The 15,652-nt window shown below is 54.6% G+C and overlaps 1 protein-coding gene and 1 long non-coding RNA gene across 2 annotated transcripts; one reads left to right on the forward strand and one right to left on the reverse strand.

Moving 5' to 3' along the window:
• Positions 1-264: 264 nt before the first annotated feature.
• On the reverse strand, positions 265-1,221 carry LOC101532753 (olfactory receptor 226-like). The gene has a single exon (XM_004580160.2). The coding sequence runs from the start codon at positions 1,219-1,221 to the stop codon at positions 265-267; it is 957 nt and encodes a 318-aa protein (XP_004580217.1).
• Positions 1,222-6,911: 5,690 nt separating this feature from the next.
• On the forward strand, positions 6,912-7,563 carry LOC131481620 (uncharacterized). The gene is made up of 2 exons (XR_009246449.1): positions 6,912-7,001; positions 7,336-7,563. It is a non-coding gene; the product is annotated as an uncharacterized LOC131481620 (long non-coding RNA).
• The last annotated feature ends 8,089 nt before the right edge of the window (positions 7,564-15,652 follow it).

Here is a 15,652-nt window from a genome sequence, read left to right on the forward strand (position 1 = left end):
AGTCAGCCCAGCTGTGGGGGCAGAGCATCTGTGCACCCGCTAGAGCTTGGGGCCCCTTTAGCCACATCATGTGGGAACGGCCAGCTCCAAGGGGTCCTGTGAGCTAGCCCAGCCCTGGATTCACACTCTCCACCCATCTCACAACTTCTGACTGCACTTCTGATGGTACTTGCCTGGACTCAAGGGCCAGCACGGGGCTACAAGCGGCACTGCCAACTGCTGGCTCCCTTCAGTTGCTGGATAGGGTGGGATGGTAGGGGAAACCTAAGGGGAGGTGCCCAGGACCTGGGTCACCCTCCCCACCGCCCTGCGCAGAGCCTGCTTGACCTCCCGGTTCCGCAGGCAGTAGATGATGGGGTTGAGCAGGGGTGTGAGCACCGTGTACACTACAGACACCAGCTTGTTGCCATCTAAGGAGGAGATGGCTCGCGGCCGGGCGTAGATGAAGAGGGAGGCCGAGTAGAAGATAACCACCACGGCCAGGTGCGCAGCACAGGTGGAGAAGGCCTTGTGCCGACCGGCAGTGGACCGGATGCGCAGCACGGTGGCCACGATGGCAGCATAGGACGATGCGGTCAGCAGCAGCGGACCCAGCAGGATGAGCAGCGCCAGGAGAAAGTCCACGAGCTCCGCGGCAGTCATGTCGGAGCAGGCGAGGTTGAGCAGCGGGGAGACATCGCAGAAGAAGTGGTTGACACGGTTGGGGCCGCAGAAGCCCAGGCGAGAGATGAAGAACACCTTTCCCAGGGAGATGCTGAAGCCTGAGAGCCAGGAGCCAGCGGCCAGGACGCCGCAGAGGCCAGGGCTCATGACGGTGGCATAGCGCAGGGGGCTGCATATGGCCACGTAGCGGTCGTAGGCCATGACGCCCAGCAGCGCGCACTCGGTGCAGGCCAGCGCCAGGAAGAAGTAGAGCTGTGCCATGCAACCTGTGAAGGAGATGCGGCGGAAGCGCGGTGCGGCCAGACTGAGCAGCATCTTGGGCACGGTGACAGAGACATACCACACCTCCAGGAAGGACAGCTGGCTGAGGAACACGTACATGGGCTTGTGCAGTGCCGGGCTGGCACGCACCACTGCGATGATGACCAGATTCTCTGTGACAGTCAACGTGTAGGCCAGCAGGAACAGTGCCAGCAGGCATGTGCGGAGCCCCAGGGAGCCTGGGAAGCCAACCAGGATGAACTCAGTCACCTCTGAGCGGTTGCCCCAGGGCAGCATGGCACCCACACACCTGAGGGGGGCAGGAGAGGGGAGTTAGGTGTGGGAGGAAGGAACTTCACATGATCTTCACTCTACTCCCAAGAGAAGACTAAACAAGAGGAACATAACCCTAACCCTAACTCCAAAGAGAAGATTGAAGAAGAGGAACATGATCTTAAACCCACCCCTAACCCTAACCCTAACACCCTTACCATTCATACCAACGCTACTGTAATCCTAATCTTAATCCTTACCCTAACCAACCCTAACCCTAAACCTAACTGTCATGCTAACTCTAACCCTAACCCTAACCTCAGCCCTAATCCTAAGCCAAACACCTAACTCCCATGCCAACATTAATCCTACCATCACCAAACCTAACCCTAACTGCCACTCCAACTCTAACCCTAAACATAACCAAACATAACCATAACCCTAACTGCCACACCAACTCAAACCTTAACCCAGGAGAGGCATAAGACCTGGGAAATAACCCTACCCTAACCTTAACCATAACCCTAACCAACTTTAACCCTAATGCCCATTCCAATCTTAACCCTAACCCTAGCACTAAACAATGTAACCCCTAACCACCACACAAATTCTAACTCTAACCCAGGAGAGGCATAAGACCTGGAAAATAATGCTAACCTTAACCAACCCTGACCCTAACCCCCATGCCAATCCTAAAAGTAATCCTAATCCTAACCCTAACCCTCATCCTAACTCCAACCCTAACCCCACTCTCAGTCCTGGGCCCCACAGGTTAGCCTGCTGCTGAAATAGATGAATTCTGATAGTCATGAGGGGCTTGACCTGGCCCTGGGGACTTGCAAATGATGCTGAGGGCCAGAGTGTGGAACCCCAGGCACAGTCTGACCTGCCTGGGACCAGCTCAACCCAACCCTGGCAGAGGCCATAGCTCAGGTCACCTCGGGCCAGGAGTGGGTGGGTGAGGGCATCAGAGAAATGAGAGCTGGCTGGCTGGCAAGGAGGGAGACCTGGGTTTGCAAGTGGTCATGGGGTCACAGGACAAAAGCAGTTGGCCTCACTGAAAGGAATGTCACTGGGGTTCTGCCTGCTTCCCTGCAACTGAGAACCTCAATGTATACCCCCACGTCCGTGGGGACATGGGCAGGGAGGGTGGCCTGGCTGACTCCAGACTCAGCTTCCCGCCTGCCTCTGGTATTCTCAGCAGGGGTGGTTGTCGAGGTGCCCAGCTCTCGACAGTGTCCAGCTCTCTGCAGCTGCCTGTGGGCCCTTGGGCATTCCCCTCAATGCCAGGGATCTGGACTGCCCCGAGGTTCCAGAGCTGAGCCTGCACAGACTGGGCTCCCATGTGGCTCTCTGCCCCACCTCAAAGGCCCCTAGGTGGGGTCCTAGGGAAGGGGCTGCAGCTTCAGTTCCCACTCACTCTCAGCTGTGGGTGGTCTGAGGCCCTTTATGGCTCTGCCCCATAGCAAGATGCTTGGCATCTGCTGGGCAGAGCTCTGAGTTCCAAGGATCCAGGAACTAGGGCAAGGGCTGGGTTCATGTCCCACCTCCCCTTGGCTGGACCCTCCAGCTGTCTCCAGGCCTGGTCCCCTGCTAGGAGCAGATATGACAAGCAGGCGAGCCCTAGGGATAGGGGTACACACAGCCGCTGGCCCTGATCCTGTGCTTGGTGGAGAGAAGGGGGGAGGAGCCATAGCTAACCCTGGGTTCTGGCTGCCCAGACCTGCATACTCCTGATGCCACTGTCCTCATACTCTGCCTCGAGCTAAGCCCGTCCGCCCCCGTGGCAACCCTGGCCTGGTCAGTTCTGCCCCAGGCAACTATGGGGCTGGGCCAACGTTTTCTCTGGGGGCAGAGTAGGCAGCAAGGCCAAGGCTGAGTTTACAGCAGCCAGGAGCCCTGATCCTACAGACACATGGGGGCCATGGGGATGACAGCCAGGCATCTGTGCTGTGCTGTCACAGGGGCCACAGTTGCTGGGACTCAGAAAAGCAACACTTAACCTGCAACATACAACATGGAGCACACATGCTTTCCAGCCCAACACAGTGCAGAGTCACTGCCTCGTTCCTCAGGGCATCTGATTCTTTGACAGACAGAGCCCCACCCTCATGCCTGGACACACCTGCACATGACACAGCACACTGCCAAGTAGATGGACTCCTTGTGCAGTCCAGCCCCTGCACACGCATGCCCCCACCCAGAACGCACACCAAGATCCCAGCCTCACAGGCTGGACACTGCCTCAGAAGCTGGATAAGCATAGCCTGAAACAGGTCATGTGTGACACCCATGGCTACTCTGCCTGTGACACCAACCCAAGAGACCCAGGTAGGCAGCTGCAGGCAAGGGTGAGAGCAGGCACACGCAGTCCAGACCCATCTACAGATAAGTAGACAGGCACACAGGTACATGAGCAGCTCCACACACAGCTGGGCAGAGACACACAATTCACACAGGTATGCATAGGAGCACAAAACAGATTTACATGTGTGCAAACAGGTAAACACAAGGCACTCCCAGGTGGGCACAGGCACACACAGATGCACATAGGCACACACAAGTGGACACAGGTTCACAGACACACACAGGTTCACACAGGTACACACGGAGACACACAGAGACATACACAGGTGCATGTAGACACACAGGTTCACATAGACACACACAGACACACACAAGTAGGCACAGGTTCACACAGGTATACACAAAGGCTCACAAAGGTACACATAGACACACACAGCTGGGCACAGGTTCACACACACACAGGTTCATACAGACACACACAGGTGCACACAGGTTCACAGAGGCACATGCAGACACACAGGTGGGTACAAAGTCATACAAGTGCATGTAGGCACACAGGTACATGTAGACACACACGGGTGGGCATAGGTTCATACAGGTGTATGCAGACAGAGGTGCACACAGACATAGTTGGGCACAGACAAACAGGTGTATGCAGACACACTGACTGACACTCCTCAGCTGTTACCTGTGTCGCCTGCAAAGTTTCAGGCCATGGGTTTGGATTTGAGTCCTAGCCCAGCTCTAAGCTCTGCTGTGACTTTGTTTCCAAACCTGGGAAGGGGCTGGGGACCCAGCAGCTTCTTCTAGGCCTTGTTAGGCTGGAAGGCAGCTCCCAGTCAGGGTGTTCACTCAGCAAGGCGTGGGGAGAGTGAGGACTGCACTGGGGTCGGGGCTGTCTGAAGCCACACCTCCCAGGTCAGGGACTGCTGCCCACAGCCCAGGATGTGGGGGAAGGTGTGGCGCAGGACTCTATGACTGTCAGGCAAGTCTTGGAGGTGCTGCTCTGAGGAGCCAGCCTGGAGGTCCCCTCCTGACAGGACCCTTGGTGCCAGAGGCAGTGGCAGATGCCTCTCACCTCCTGTGGACAGAAGCTGGCTTAGCTGGATGTGGGGTCAGGCAGCGGGGTCCCCAGTCCTAGCCTGGCCAGGGTCTTGTCTGGACGCATTGCTGCACACTCTGACTGCTGGTTGTCGCTCGGTTCCCTCTGAAAAGCACTCGCAGAGACCAAAGCTGATTTAGGCGATAGCAGCTGCCCAAGGGACTGGACTGTCTCCCTTGTGATGCCTGACAGCTTGGCTGGCCAGAGCTGGGCAATGGAGACTTGCCCAGGTCCTCAGGGGCAGGACAGGTGCAGGCGGACACCCTGGTGCTTCAGGAGTCCCGAAGGCAATTACCTGGGCCCCCAGACCCTGAGCTCTGTTCTACTGGCCAGTGCTGGCCCGTGTGAGGGTCTGCCCTCAGCACAGCCCTGAAGCCCCGAGCTCCCTAAGCTCCATCCATCAGCTGTGCCAACATGAGCGGGTGGCTGGGGCTGGGCAGAGGGAAGGGCAGCCATGGGACCTTTTTCTCAGCAGTTGGAGGGAGCCCACCAAGGACAGAGGGCAGCTCACCCGTTCTATAGCGAGGGTGAAGGACTGCCATGCCCAGCCTGGCCTCCAAAGTGCTGACCAATGCCATACCCACTCCTCCTCAAGTGACTTTAGTTGTTTGTTTATTGTTAAGAGTCTGTAAGGCGCATCACACAGTGCTTATTTCCCTGTATGGCTGATTTCACTTATGTCCTCCAAGTTCATCCCACTGTCAGGGATTCTGACTCTATCTGCCGTGTGCGATATCTCACCTGTCATGTATCTATACATCTATCTATAGTCAATCTATCATCTGTGTCTATCTGACTTCTAGTTACCTGTAATAACTATAGATGATAACCATCTGTGCTGTTATCTATCACCTACCTAAATCTATGTGTAGTTGATCACCTGTAGCTATCTATCCATCTATCATCTATTATCCATCCATTATCTACCTGTCATCTATTAACTATCATCTATATGTAATCTATCATCTATGATCTATCTATCTATCTATCTATCTATCTATCAACTAGTGTCTGTCTTCATCTACTGTCCATCTGTCTCATGTTTGGAGAATCTTCTCACGCAGTGGGCATATGTGTTGCTCTGTGTCTGACTGAGGCACCCCAAGGGCAGGCATGGCTGAGAGTGACTTACCTCGGGTAGGATTGTTGGGGGTGGGGCACAAAGTTGCTATTTCTCTAGTTTCCTGGGAGCCACCTGATGTGGGGGGCTCATGGCAGACAACTTGGGTTGTCTTGTGGGGCCACTGACCTTGGGGCTTTGTGATGGTGGCCACCGCCATACTGTGAGCTGGACGAAAATCTGCAGTCATCGCCTGCAGGTGGAGAATAGGCCCCTCCACAATGGGCTCTGTGAACTCCTTTCCCTGCAGAGACCCACGATCAGGGATCATGTCGGCAACCTTGGTTCAAGGTCACACAGAGCCCTGGGAAAGAGAGGGATGATGCTGTTGTTACTCGGTGTCCTCCTTAGAAGCCAGGCCAAGGCAGGAGTTCAGGACCACGGACAGTACTGTTGCCTCCTTGTGTCCACCTGAGTGGAGGGAGGGGCACCGCTTTGGTTCTGTGGCCCCCGGACACTGTGGCTCTGGGTAAGAAAGAACTGGGGGCTGGGGGCACTCGGCATGATGAAAGCCTTGCCTGAATCCTGTGCAATGGCGCCTCTACCTCGGCTCTCCCTGTGCTGCCTGGGCCTGTGTCTTCCCACCCACCCTTCAACCCCTCTCCTACTCCAAGCCACTGCTGTGGGGAATTTCATGTGAGAAGAAGAATGCAGCCTCGGTTGGTCTCTCACATGAAACATGTTCGTGTGGACAATTTCAGTGTGCAAAGCAAGATTTATCAAGAATCTTGAAGATGGAAACTTCCTATGCAGCATCAGGAACAGGGCTCCAATGGAGGAAAGACCCAGGAAATCCCGGTGAGCCAAGCACTGGCTGACAATCAGCAAGAGGGCAGGGACGAAGCCTATCAGAAGGTGACAGTTGTAATCCTGTCCAGCTTGCTCAGAGCAAACAAAACTCCACTGTGAGGGTGTGACTGGTAACTTCTTTCCATTCTCATGGTGAACTGAAAACTCAGAAGGGTGGGAAGGCACTTTAGTCTTGCTGAAAGAACCTTTTGGGCAGAAGCAAGCATTTTGTAAATTTGTTATAAAAGAGGTGACTCTAACCCTATTAGCCCATCTCAGGGTCACATCACCATTGGAGCCCATCTGCTCCCCCCTCTGCCCAACCTTGTCCGCTACTCACAATGCCTGACACCCCAGGGCCACAGGGACCCCGCCCCCCACTGTGTCTCCCAGCCCCTCCCCTGTCTGGGATCTGCCAGAGGCTGCCTGCCCAGCTCTCAGCTGCCTCCTATTGTCCTCCTCTTGTCCACAGAGCAGCCTGCAGGGGTAGGTGGGCATCGCTGGGGCTAGAGAGGCCTCTGTGGCCACTCCTGGCTGTGTGGGTCCTCTGGTCACTGTCCTCCTGTTGGTGCTGGCTACCCTGGCCCGAGTCCTGCCCTGCTCTGCTGGATTAGGTAGCCTGAGGCTCGTCTGTACACCCAGGCCTGCCTGGCTGGAGGCCGGGCTCTGGGTGACCTGTCCCTTGTGCTATGTGTGCCAAGGGCTCCACTGTTCCTATAGGAGCTGAGCCCTGCCCCTGCATACCCTGGGAAGCTGTGGGTGGGGGCTGCCGGGGCCAGCAGTCTGGCTGTTCTAGAAGGTTCTCATGTGCATTCTGCAGGTGCTGGCATGTCGGAGCTGCAGACCTTGGAGGGAGTCCTTGAGGACGTCAGAGTTGGGGGCCTGGAGGAGGAAGAGCTGGGGTGGGGGGCTGGGCTAAGCCCCGTGGTCCTGGACCTGGGCCTGCTCCTGTGTGCCCTGGGCTCCGTGGCCCTGTTCCTGCTCTACTGCTCCTACGCTCATGGCTGTGCCTTGACCAGCGCCTACATTTAAAGACCAGAGGACCCCTTCCCCTGTGTCACAGCGTCACTCCCATCCGGCAGGGGCCCTGGGTCCTGGGCTGTTCCCTGGGGTGGCTGAGAGAGCTGCAGCAGCACTGTTGGCTCGTCAGGCCCATCCTGTGTATGTCATGTGTTTGCACACTGCACTCAGCAACCAGAAGCCAGAACCTGGTGTTTCTCTTCAGACATGGTGGGGTACTCAGGGTGATCCGTAACTGACTGGGGCTGCCCCAGGATGGGTAGACCTAGAGACTGGGCATTGTAGCCTCACTGGGGTTGGGCTAAAACCCAGGAGCTCACCTGACCTCATCAGACCCTCTCCCCTCTTCCACTACCCATGCCCATGCTGGGGTACCCCAGGCCCCATCTCCCGTGCACCCTCTGTTGGTGTTACTGCCACAGTGCGTCGTGTGCTGGCAGGTGGCCCTGAGGGATCAAGCCCTGGACCTCAGCTGTGTTGCACCCAGCACCCTGCCCACCCCTGGTTCCCTTTAGGAAAAGCTCACCTCTGACCTGCCCATCCCTGGGTCTTCTGCATCTTTTCTGACTCTGTTCTTCTATCCCAGCTATCAGGCTTGTCAAGGGCTGCCTTGCTGGGGGTGGGAGGTGCCTCACCTGGGGTCTGTCACCTCAGACTTGTCCAGGGCTGCTTTGCTGGGGGGTCCCTCACCTGGGGTCTGTCACCTCAGGCCTGTCCAGGGCTTCCTGAGGGGTGCCTCACCTGGGGTCTGTCACCTCAGGCTTGTCCAGGGACAGCACCTTCTAACCCACCCTTTGTAGTTACCTCAGCATGACCACCTGCTGAGGACTGCCCTGGACATCCCATGAACCCTGCCTAGGCAGTGAGGGTGAGCCCTGTGGGGGAGCTGGACCCCAGGCACAGGATGAGGGGCAGGGAGGACAGCCAGATGAGGCTCCCAGACACAGCGGGCATGGAGGGGAGTGGCCCCAATAGCCCAGAGCTCACGGCACAGGGAGGAGCATCACCCTGGGCTGGGCATCCAGGGAAGATCCCTTCAACTCTCAGATCATGCTGGGCCTCCCATCAGTGACCGCTAAGCCAGCCCTTGCCTGTCGCAGAGTCCCTCAGGCCCCACACTGGCTGGGCCTCCAGCTGCCTCTCCCAGGTCTATGGCAGCAGGTGTTCGTCTGCCTCCGTTACTCCGGGCCGGCATGTCAACGTGTGCACTTAATTATATCTGCACATCGTGTGATTGGTGGGTCCCCTTACTGAGGACGTGCTCAGGGTGCTGGGGCCCGGAGATGCCCTTCTGGCTCTGTTGCCTTGTGAGACCTGAGGAGGGCCTCACTGTGGCTCCTGGCTGTATCCAGAGGTCACTGGGTTGTCGGTCTTGAGGACACCATGCACAGTAGTGCTCGGGGAAGCATGCAATGCTCAGAGTTCTTGGGCTAGCAGTGGTACAGAGCTCAACCCAAGCCCCATGTTCACTTCCTGGCACTGGGGCCAAGCCTCCAGTGACCCCACTTCTGCTCCCAGCATGGCCCTCTTCCCTTGGGGTATCCTGCTGGAGCCCTTGTCACTGTTGTGTGGTTTCAGAGTGCTGCTCCCTCTGCTCTAGCTAAGTGGACAATGAGCACTTTAGTACCTTGGCTTTGTCTCTGCTATCGGGAGTGCCCAGGCCTGGTTGTTCAGAACCAAGGGACCTTCCTGCTGGGCCTCACCGGCTGAGTAAGGATCATCCTGCTGTGTCAGCACTCGGACAGCTTCCTGCTGGGCATGGTGTGAAAGCACCATGGATGCTGGGAAGCCAGGAGACTGCAGAGAAGTTACCAAGGTGCCCACTGTGGTCAGGATGACCTTCTTGTCTCTCCAGCAACCTGGTGGTGTCCTGCTGAGCCCTGACACCACACTGCCTACTGCCAAGGCTGGGCCCTGACACCACACTGCCTACTGCCAAGGCTGGGCCCTGACACCACACTGCCTACTGCCAAGGCTGGGCCCTGACACCACACTGCCTACTGCCAAGGCTAGGAGACACCTCAGATTGCAACCCATCCATCGCAGACAAGGCAGGGAGTGGATCGAAGGCAGGAAACTGGAGGACTCAAATGAAATAAAGCTAGCTGGGGAGACAAAGCCTGCTCAGTTTCATGTGGTGTTTGGAGATGGTGACTTGCAGAGACAGGGAGAGCTGGGTGGGAGAATGGAGGTGCTGACGGAAGGGCCCAGGGTGCATGCTCTGGGAACACTGCAGTGCCTGCAGTCAAGAGTGCCGTGTTGTGCTCTTAAACTTTGCTGCAAGAGAAGACAGAAGCACGCTGACCGTGTGAATGCACACACACAGAAACAGGCTGACCATATACACACACACTGACCACAAATACACATGCTGACCACAAACACACACATAACACATGCTGAGCGCACACACAGAAACAGGCTGACCATATACACACACACTGACCACAAATACACATGCTGACCACAAACACACACATAACACATGCTGAGCGCACACACAGAAACAGGCTAACCATATACACATATAACACATGGTGACAACATTCACGCAAAAACACACACAAACAGGCTGACCACATATACACACTCTGACCACAAACGTACGTGCTGACCACACACACAAAACGTGGTGACCAGATACACACACAAACAAGCTGACCACACACACATAAACACACACATACACACACTAAATAACACACACAGAGGCTAATCACACACACTGACCACACACACAGACCACATTTACACACACACACTGACCATACACATAACACATGGTGACCACATTCACACGCACACATGCACAGACCACACAGACACACATGCTGATCACACACACAGAGGCTGACCACACAGACACACGCTGACTACACACACACGCTGACCACATATACACACATACACTGGTCACAAACATACACACATGCTGACCACACACACACACACACTGACCAAACACACACACAACACATGGTGATCATTCATGCACACACACATGCTGACTACATATGCACACACAGGTTGACCACACACAGAGGCTGACCACATTTACACATATACACACTGACCACACATACACCCATGTTGACCACATACACACATAAATGCTGACTGCATACATACAGGTACTGGCATCTCCCAGGACTCTCTTTGCTTGGTCATTTGCTCCTGCTGAGCCCATGGAGGCAGGCTGGCATCTGCCCTGCCTCTCCTGGACCCAGATATGTCATCTGCTTGGTCTCATAAAAGGCTGCAGGTGCCCCTGGTCAGGGCTTGGCCCTGGGACTCCAGGGCTGCCCTGCCTAACAGATCTGAAGTCAAAGCACTGCAGGTGGACTGGCCAGTCTGAGGTAACCTTGAAGCCCCTCCCAGTGTGGAGCCCCAAGCTCCCCTCCAATGATGCCTAGATGCCTTCCTGGATGCAAACGGGTGCCTGTCACTGCCTGGGTGCCTGGCATGTCCTGGCTGGGGCAGGGTAGGGTTTGCTGTTTCCACTGTGCCCCTTCACTTCATGTGGTGCACCTCAGCAGGGAGTGGGGGTCACACTGGGTTCAGTAACAGGGAACTAGGAGGGGTTGGGTGGCTGGGCAGGGCTGGGGCTGGGTTGAAGCCTGGCTGGGGCTGGGGCAGGGTTAGGTTGGGGCAGGGGTTGGGGCAGGGGTTGGGGCTGGACTGTGGCAGGGCTGTGATGGGGCTGGGGCAAGGGTTTGGGATGAGGCAGGGTTAGGTTGGGGCAGAGCTGGGGCAGGGGTTGGGGCATGGCTAGGGCAGGGGCTGGTACAGGAGCTGGTGCTGGGCTCTGCCAGGACTGGGTTGGGGCAGAAGTTGGAGCTGGAGAAGGAGCTGTGGCTGGGGCAGGGATGCCAGACTTCAGGGGTGTGACTCAGCTTCTGTCCTCTGCTCCAGGGTCCTGAATCTCTTCTGACACCTGCTAGTTGGGTTTTGTTCATGCTGTGATCAGTGCTGGACTGTCTACTGTTCCAAGGACTAAGGGATTCACGCTGACAAGGAGACTTGGAGAACCCTCAGGGGGTAGAGGGTCCATAATGCGCAGTGTGTGACAGGCACTCGAGAGCGCTCCCATCCTCCCCAGCTCCTCACTGCACCAGGCAGACTGCTCTATGGCCATGTGCATGCTGCCTGGTACCCAGAGGTGGCCCAGGGTTAAGAAGGGGCCTGGCCATGGGGTGCAACTCCAGGGGGCACAGCCTTTTGTTGAGATGGCTCAACACACTGTGAGGTCGTGAGGTCAGTGTCACTGGGGACAACTTAGATGTCTCCCTGGAGTGGGGTGGTGCAGCCTGTCTAAAGGCAGGTGCACAGTGCACAGGTTCTTGTTGTGTTGCAATTACACAGGGCAGGGAGCCAGGGCTGGCCCAGTGCCAGTATACACACCCGCTTCCTAGTGCCAAGTGAGACCCATGGGAGTCAGGCGAGGCCCATGTAGGGGAGACCATGGGGAGTTCACTGCTAAGGATCTCACTTTGTGCAGCTATCAGCCTCTCACAGGGTCAGGCCAGGCATGATGGGCGAGGGGAGGATTGGCCACATGCCCAGGACACAGCTACAACTAAGGAGAGGGCAGAGTGGGAGCTGGGTGACTAGCAGAGAAGCCCAGAGGCTTCAGACCTGCTCCTGCAGGTCACTGCCCAGGCAGAGGTCCACCAGCCAGCCCACCACAGCCTCAGCCTGCTCCTAGATTAAGGCTTGGGGCCTGCAAATGCTTCCAGGATGCCAGGCAGGGAAAGGACAAGGCTGAGGTATCACCACAGTCAGGATTCGTTTTGGGGCAACACTTGTGTGAGAACTCGGCAGGCTGACTCAGTGGGAACATGAATTAAACTCCATTACCCATGGTTCTTGTTCACCAGAGGTACGTCACTCACCTGTGGTTCCTCACTCACCTGTGGTCCCTTAGTCATCTGTAGTCTGTTACTAACCTGTGCTTTCTCATTCACCGCTGATCTCACTCAGCTGTGGTTTCTTACTTAGCGCTGGTCTGTGACCTGCGGTCTCTAACTCCTCTATGATCTCGCATTCACTGTCTACGCTGCAACCCCAGGTGCACACTCACTGTCTACACTGTGAGCCCGGGTACACATTCACTGTCTACACTATGACCCCAGCTACACATTCACTGTCTACACTGCGATCCCGGTACACACTCATTGTCTACACTGTGAACCCAGGTACACACTCACTGTCTACACTGTGAACCCAGGTGCACACTCACTGTCTACACTATGACCCCAGGTACACACTCACTGTCTACACTGTGAACCCAGGTGCACACTCACTGTCTACACTATGACCCCAGCTACACATTCACTGTCTACACTGCGATCCCAGGTACACATTCACTGTCTACACTGCAATCCCAGGTACACACTCACTGTCTACACTGTGAACCCAGGTGCACAATCACTGTGTACAATGTGACCTCAAGTGCCCATTCACTGTCTACACTTTGACAACAGTTGTATACCCAGAGGTCTAGTTTTCCTTTGTTTTTCCCCAGAATTTGTTTTATTTTATTTGAATGGCAGAAACTCTTTTATTCTCTTGTTTACTGCCCAAATGATTATAATGTACCTAGCAAGGCTAGGCTGAAACCAGGCAATTCTTCTGGGTCTCTCACGTGAGTGCAAGGACCAAACATATGGCTGTTATCCTCTCTTCTTTCAGGTGAATTGACAGAGATCTGCATTGGAGGTTGAGCTGTGGGGCCGGAGCTGGCACCCATGTGCAATGCTGTTGCTGCAGGTGGAAGTTTAACTTGCTATGCATGACGCCAGCTCTTTCTTTCCTCTTTGTAAGCTAAGTGGGAGCAGGAGAGGGAGGGAACATTGTCTGCCTTTTAATAATTTCTGGGGGAAGCAGCTTTTAAACATCTGTGTCATGAATCAAATTGTTTTCAAAGATAAAAATCATTCAGCTAAAGGAACTCAAATTCTGACCAGAGAAAAAGGAACCACCACTGCTTTCTCAGAGACACAGGGAATACACACCAGGAGCCAAAACCCTTGACTTGTTGCATCCAAACTGAGCCTCTCCCCAAGAAGTGCAGCCCAGACAACTCTGCAAAGCAGCAAAGTTTACTGAGGAGGAAGGTAAACAGACCAGCTGGCTGGGGTCAGCTCTGCTTTCCTTCAGAGAGTGACTCCGAGGTGAGAGTTAGATGGGTTTTTATAGAAAGAGTGAGTTACACAGCTACGGGAACCAGGTGAGTTGGGCAGCCACAGGAGGCCGCCATGGGAGCAATGGGTGAATAAATCATATTGATTCCTACAGCTGAGGGTTGCTGGCCGGGCATGTTACTCCTTGTGATTTGGCCCAAAAAGCAGGAAACTGGCGAAGCATTTTGTACAGACACTTAAAAAGTAGGTTAGCAATTTATGCAGACTTGAACCAAAGTGACTCCATTTTGTGACCGGATTTCACAGACTTACCCAATCATGTATGTACATGTTTTAAGCAGATCATGAACATGTGTGCTTCATCAAAGCATGAGCATTGAGTGTTTCATTGGAGTATGAATATATTTTATCAGAGCATTAGCAGGTGTGTCTCATCAGAGTAAGAACATGTGTGTTTTATCAGAGCATGAACGTACATGTTTTACCAGAGTAAAAACGTGTGTGTGGCAGCTGTTTCTTCTCCTGGACAGATTGAAGTATCACCACGAGAACTTAGCCTTTTTAGGGAAGAATGAGCTCAAACTGGTTTTTTGCAGCTGCAAGTGGTTCTGTGGAATGTTGCAAGATGCCCTTGCCTAGAACATTCTCTGAAGACAAGCTCAAGAGAGTTTGCATTCAGACTGCTTAGCCTGCCCCCATTCAAGTGCTCTCTTTCCTAAATCCTGCACTCCAGTTACAAGAACAACAAATCCGATAAGGAAATAGTGCTCAAAATGCAGAAAACTCTGAAAACTCAGCCAGGAGAAAACATGTAACCCAGCTGAGAGTGGGAATCAAATCTGAGCGTACAGTTCTTCATAGATGACAGCAGTGGGGACTCAGGGGCACTAGGTGCCTGGAAATAAAGGTAATACCGTTAAGATGCCTGAAATGCAGAAGCTCACAACCAGGAAGGAGAAGCAGACAATGCCACTTCAGTGCAAGTTTGCAGAGAGATCACAACCAATAGAAACCTTATCCTAATGTAAGTCTAACCCATGTAAACACCAACCCTAATGCCAAACACCAACCCTAATGTAAACCTAACCCTAAACTTGACCCTAACCCTTAATCCAAACCCTAACCCCAACCATAACAATAACCCTAACCCAGGGGGAATGCGCCTTCACTCTGAGATCAGGGGTAGGATTACGGCTAAGGGCTGGGTAAGGGCTGGGGTTTGTTTAGGGTTATGAGTTAAGTTTAGAGTTAGGGTTAAAATAGTTTTGGGTTTGGTGTTAAAGTAAGAGGTCCTGGGGGATACCACCTTCACCCCGAGACCAAGGGTAGGGCCGACAGACCTGGTACCTTCTGCCTGCTCACACGAAAGCAACTTTCCAAAGAGTCAGAAAGTTAGATGGCTCCTGCTAAGGAATGTACTCCAATGCTGGTGGGCTTGGCCGCTGTCCTTCTTTGGCTGTTGCCCCCCTAGTATGGCCTGGTGGGCACCTGTGACAGCTGGTTGTGGCTGCTGTGTCAGCAGGGGGATGCTTCAGGGCCTGTACGCCCATGGCGTCACTCAGAGAACCTTGGCAGGGGCCAGGCACCAGTGCTTTTATGTTTCCTTGGTGGTGCCTGGGTGTGGCCGGGGCTGTGGACATGGCCAGTTCTGCCTCTGGGCTGAGACCCTTTTGACTCTCCTGGATTAGAACACGTAGGCCCTTGACTGCCTTGAGTTCAGATGTCCCAGACCTGGTGGAAATGTAAAGCAATGACTTCCTTCTACATGCTAAGAGTGATTTGTGTAGTGTGCAAATTATTTGCGCATCTCAAAAACACTCCTGGCTCAGTATACAGAAGATTACAGCAGTCAGAGCTGGTCTAGACCAATTTAGGTCTCCTCCTGAGAGCGTGGATCCAGCCCCTAGAGCCCTCCTTACTGGATGCAGCTAGACTCAGCACCTCTAGTGCAGAATCCAGGACTTGGATGTGGGG

Source organism: Ochotona princeps, chromosome 13, assembly GCF_030435755.1.
Source record: "Ochotona princeps isolate mOchPri1 chromosome 13, mOchPri1.hap1, whole genome shotgun sequence".
NCBI classification, from domain to species: Eukaryota; Metazoa; Chordata; class Mammalia; order Lagomorpha; family Ochotonidae; genus Ochotona; species Ochotona princeps.

Excerpts from the sequence above, each read along its gene's own strand:
- LOC101532753 (XM_004580160.2), bottom strand. The coding sequence starts at position 1,221 with ATGCTGCCCTGGGGCAACCGCTCAGAGGTGACTGAGTTCATCCTGGTT.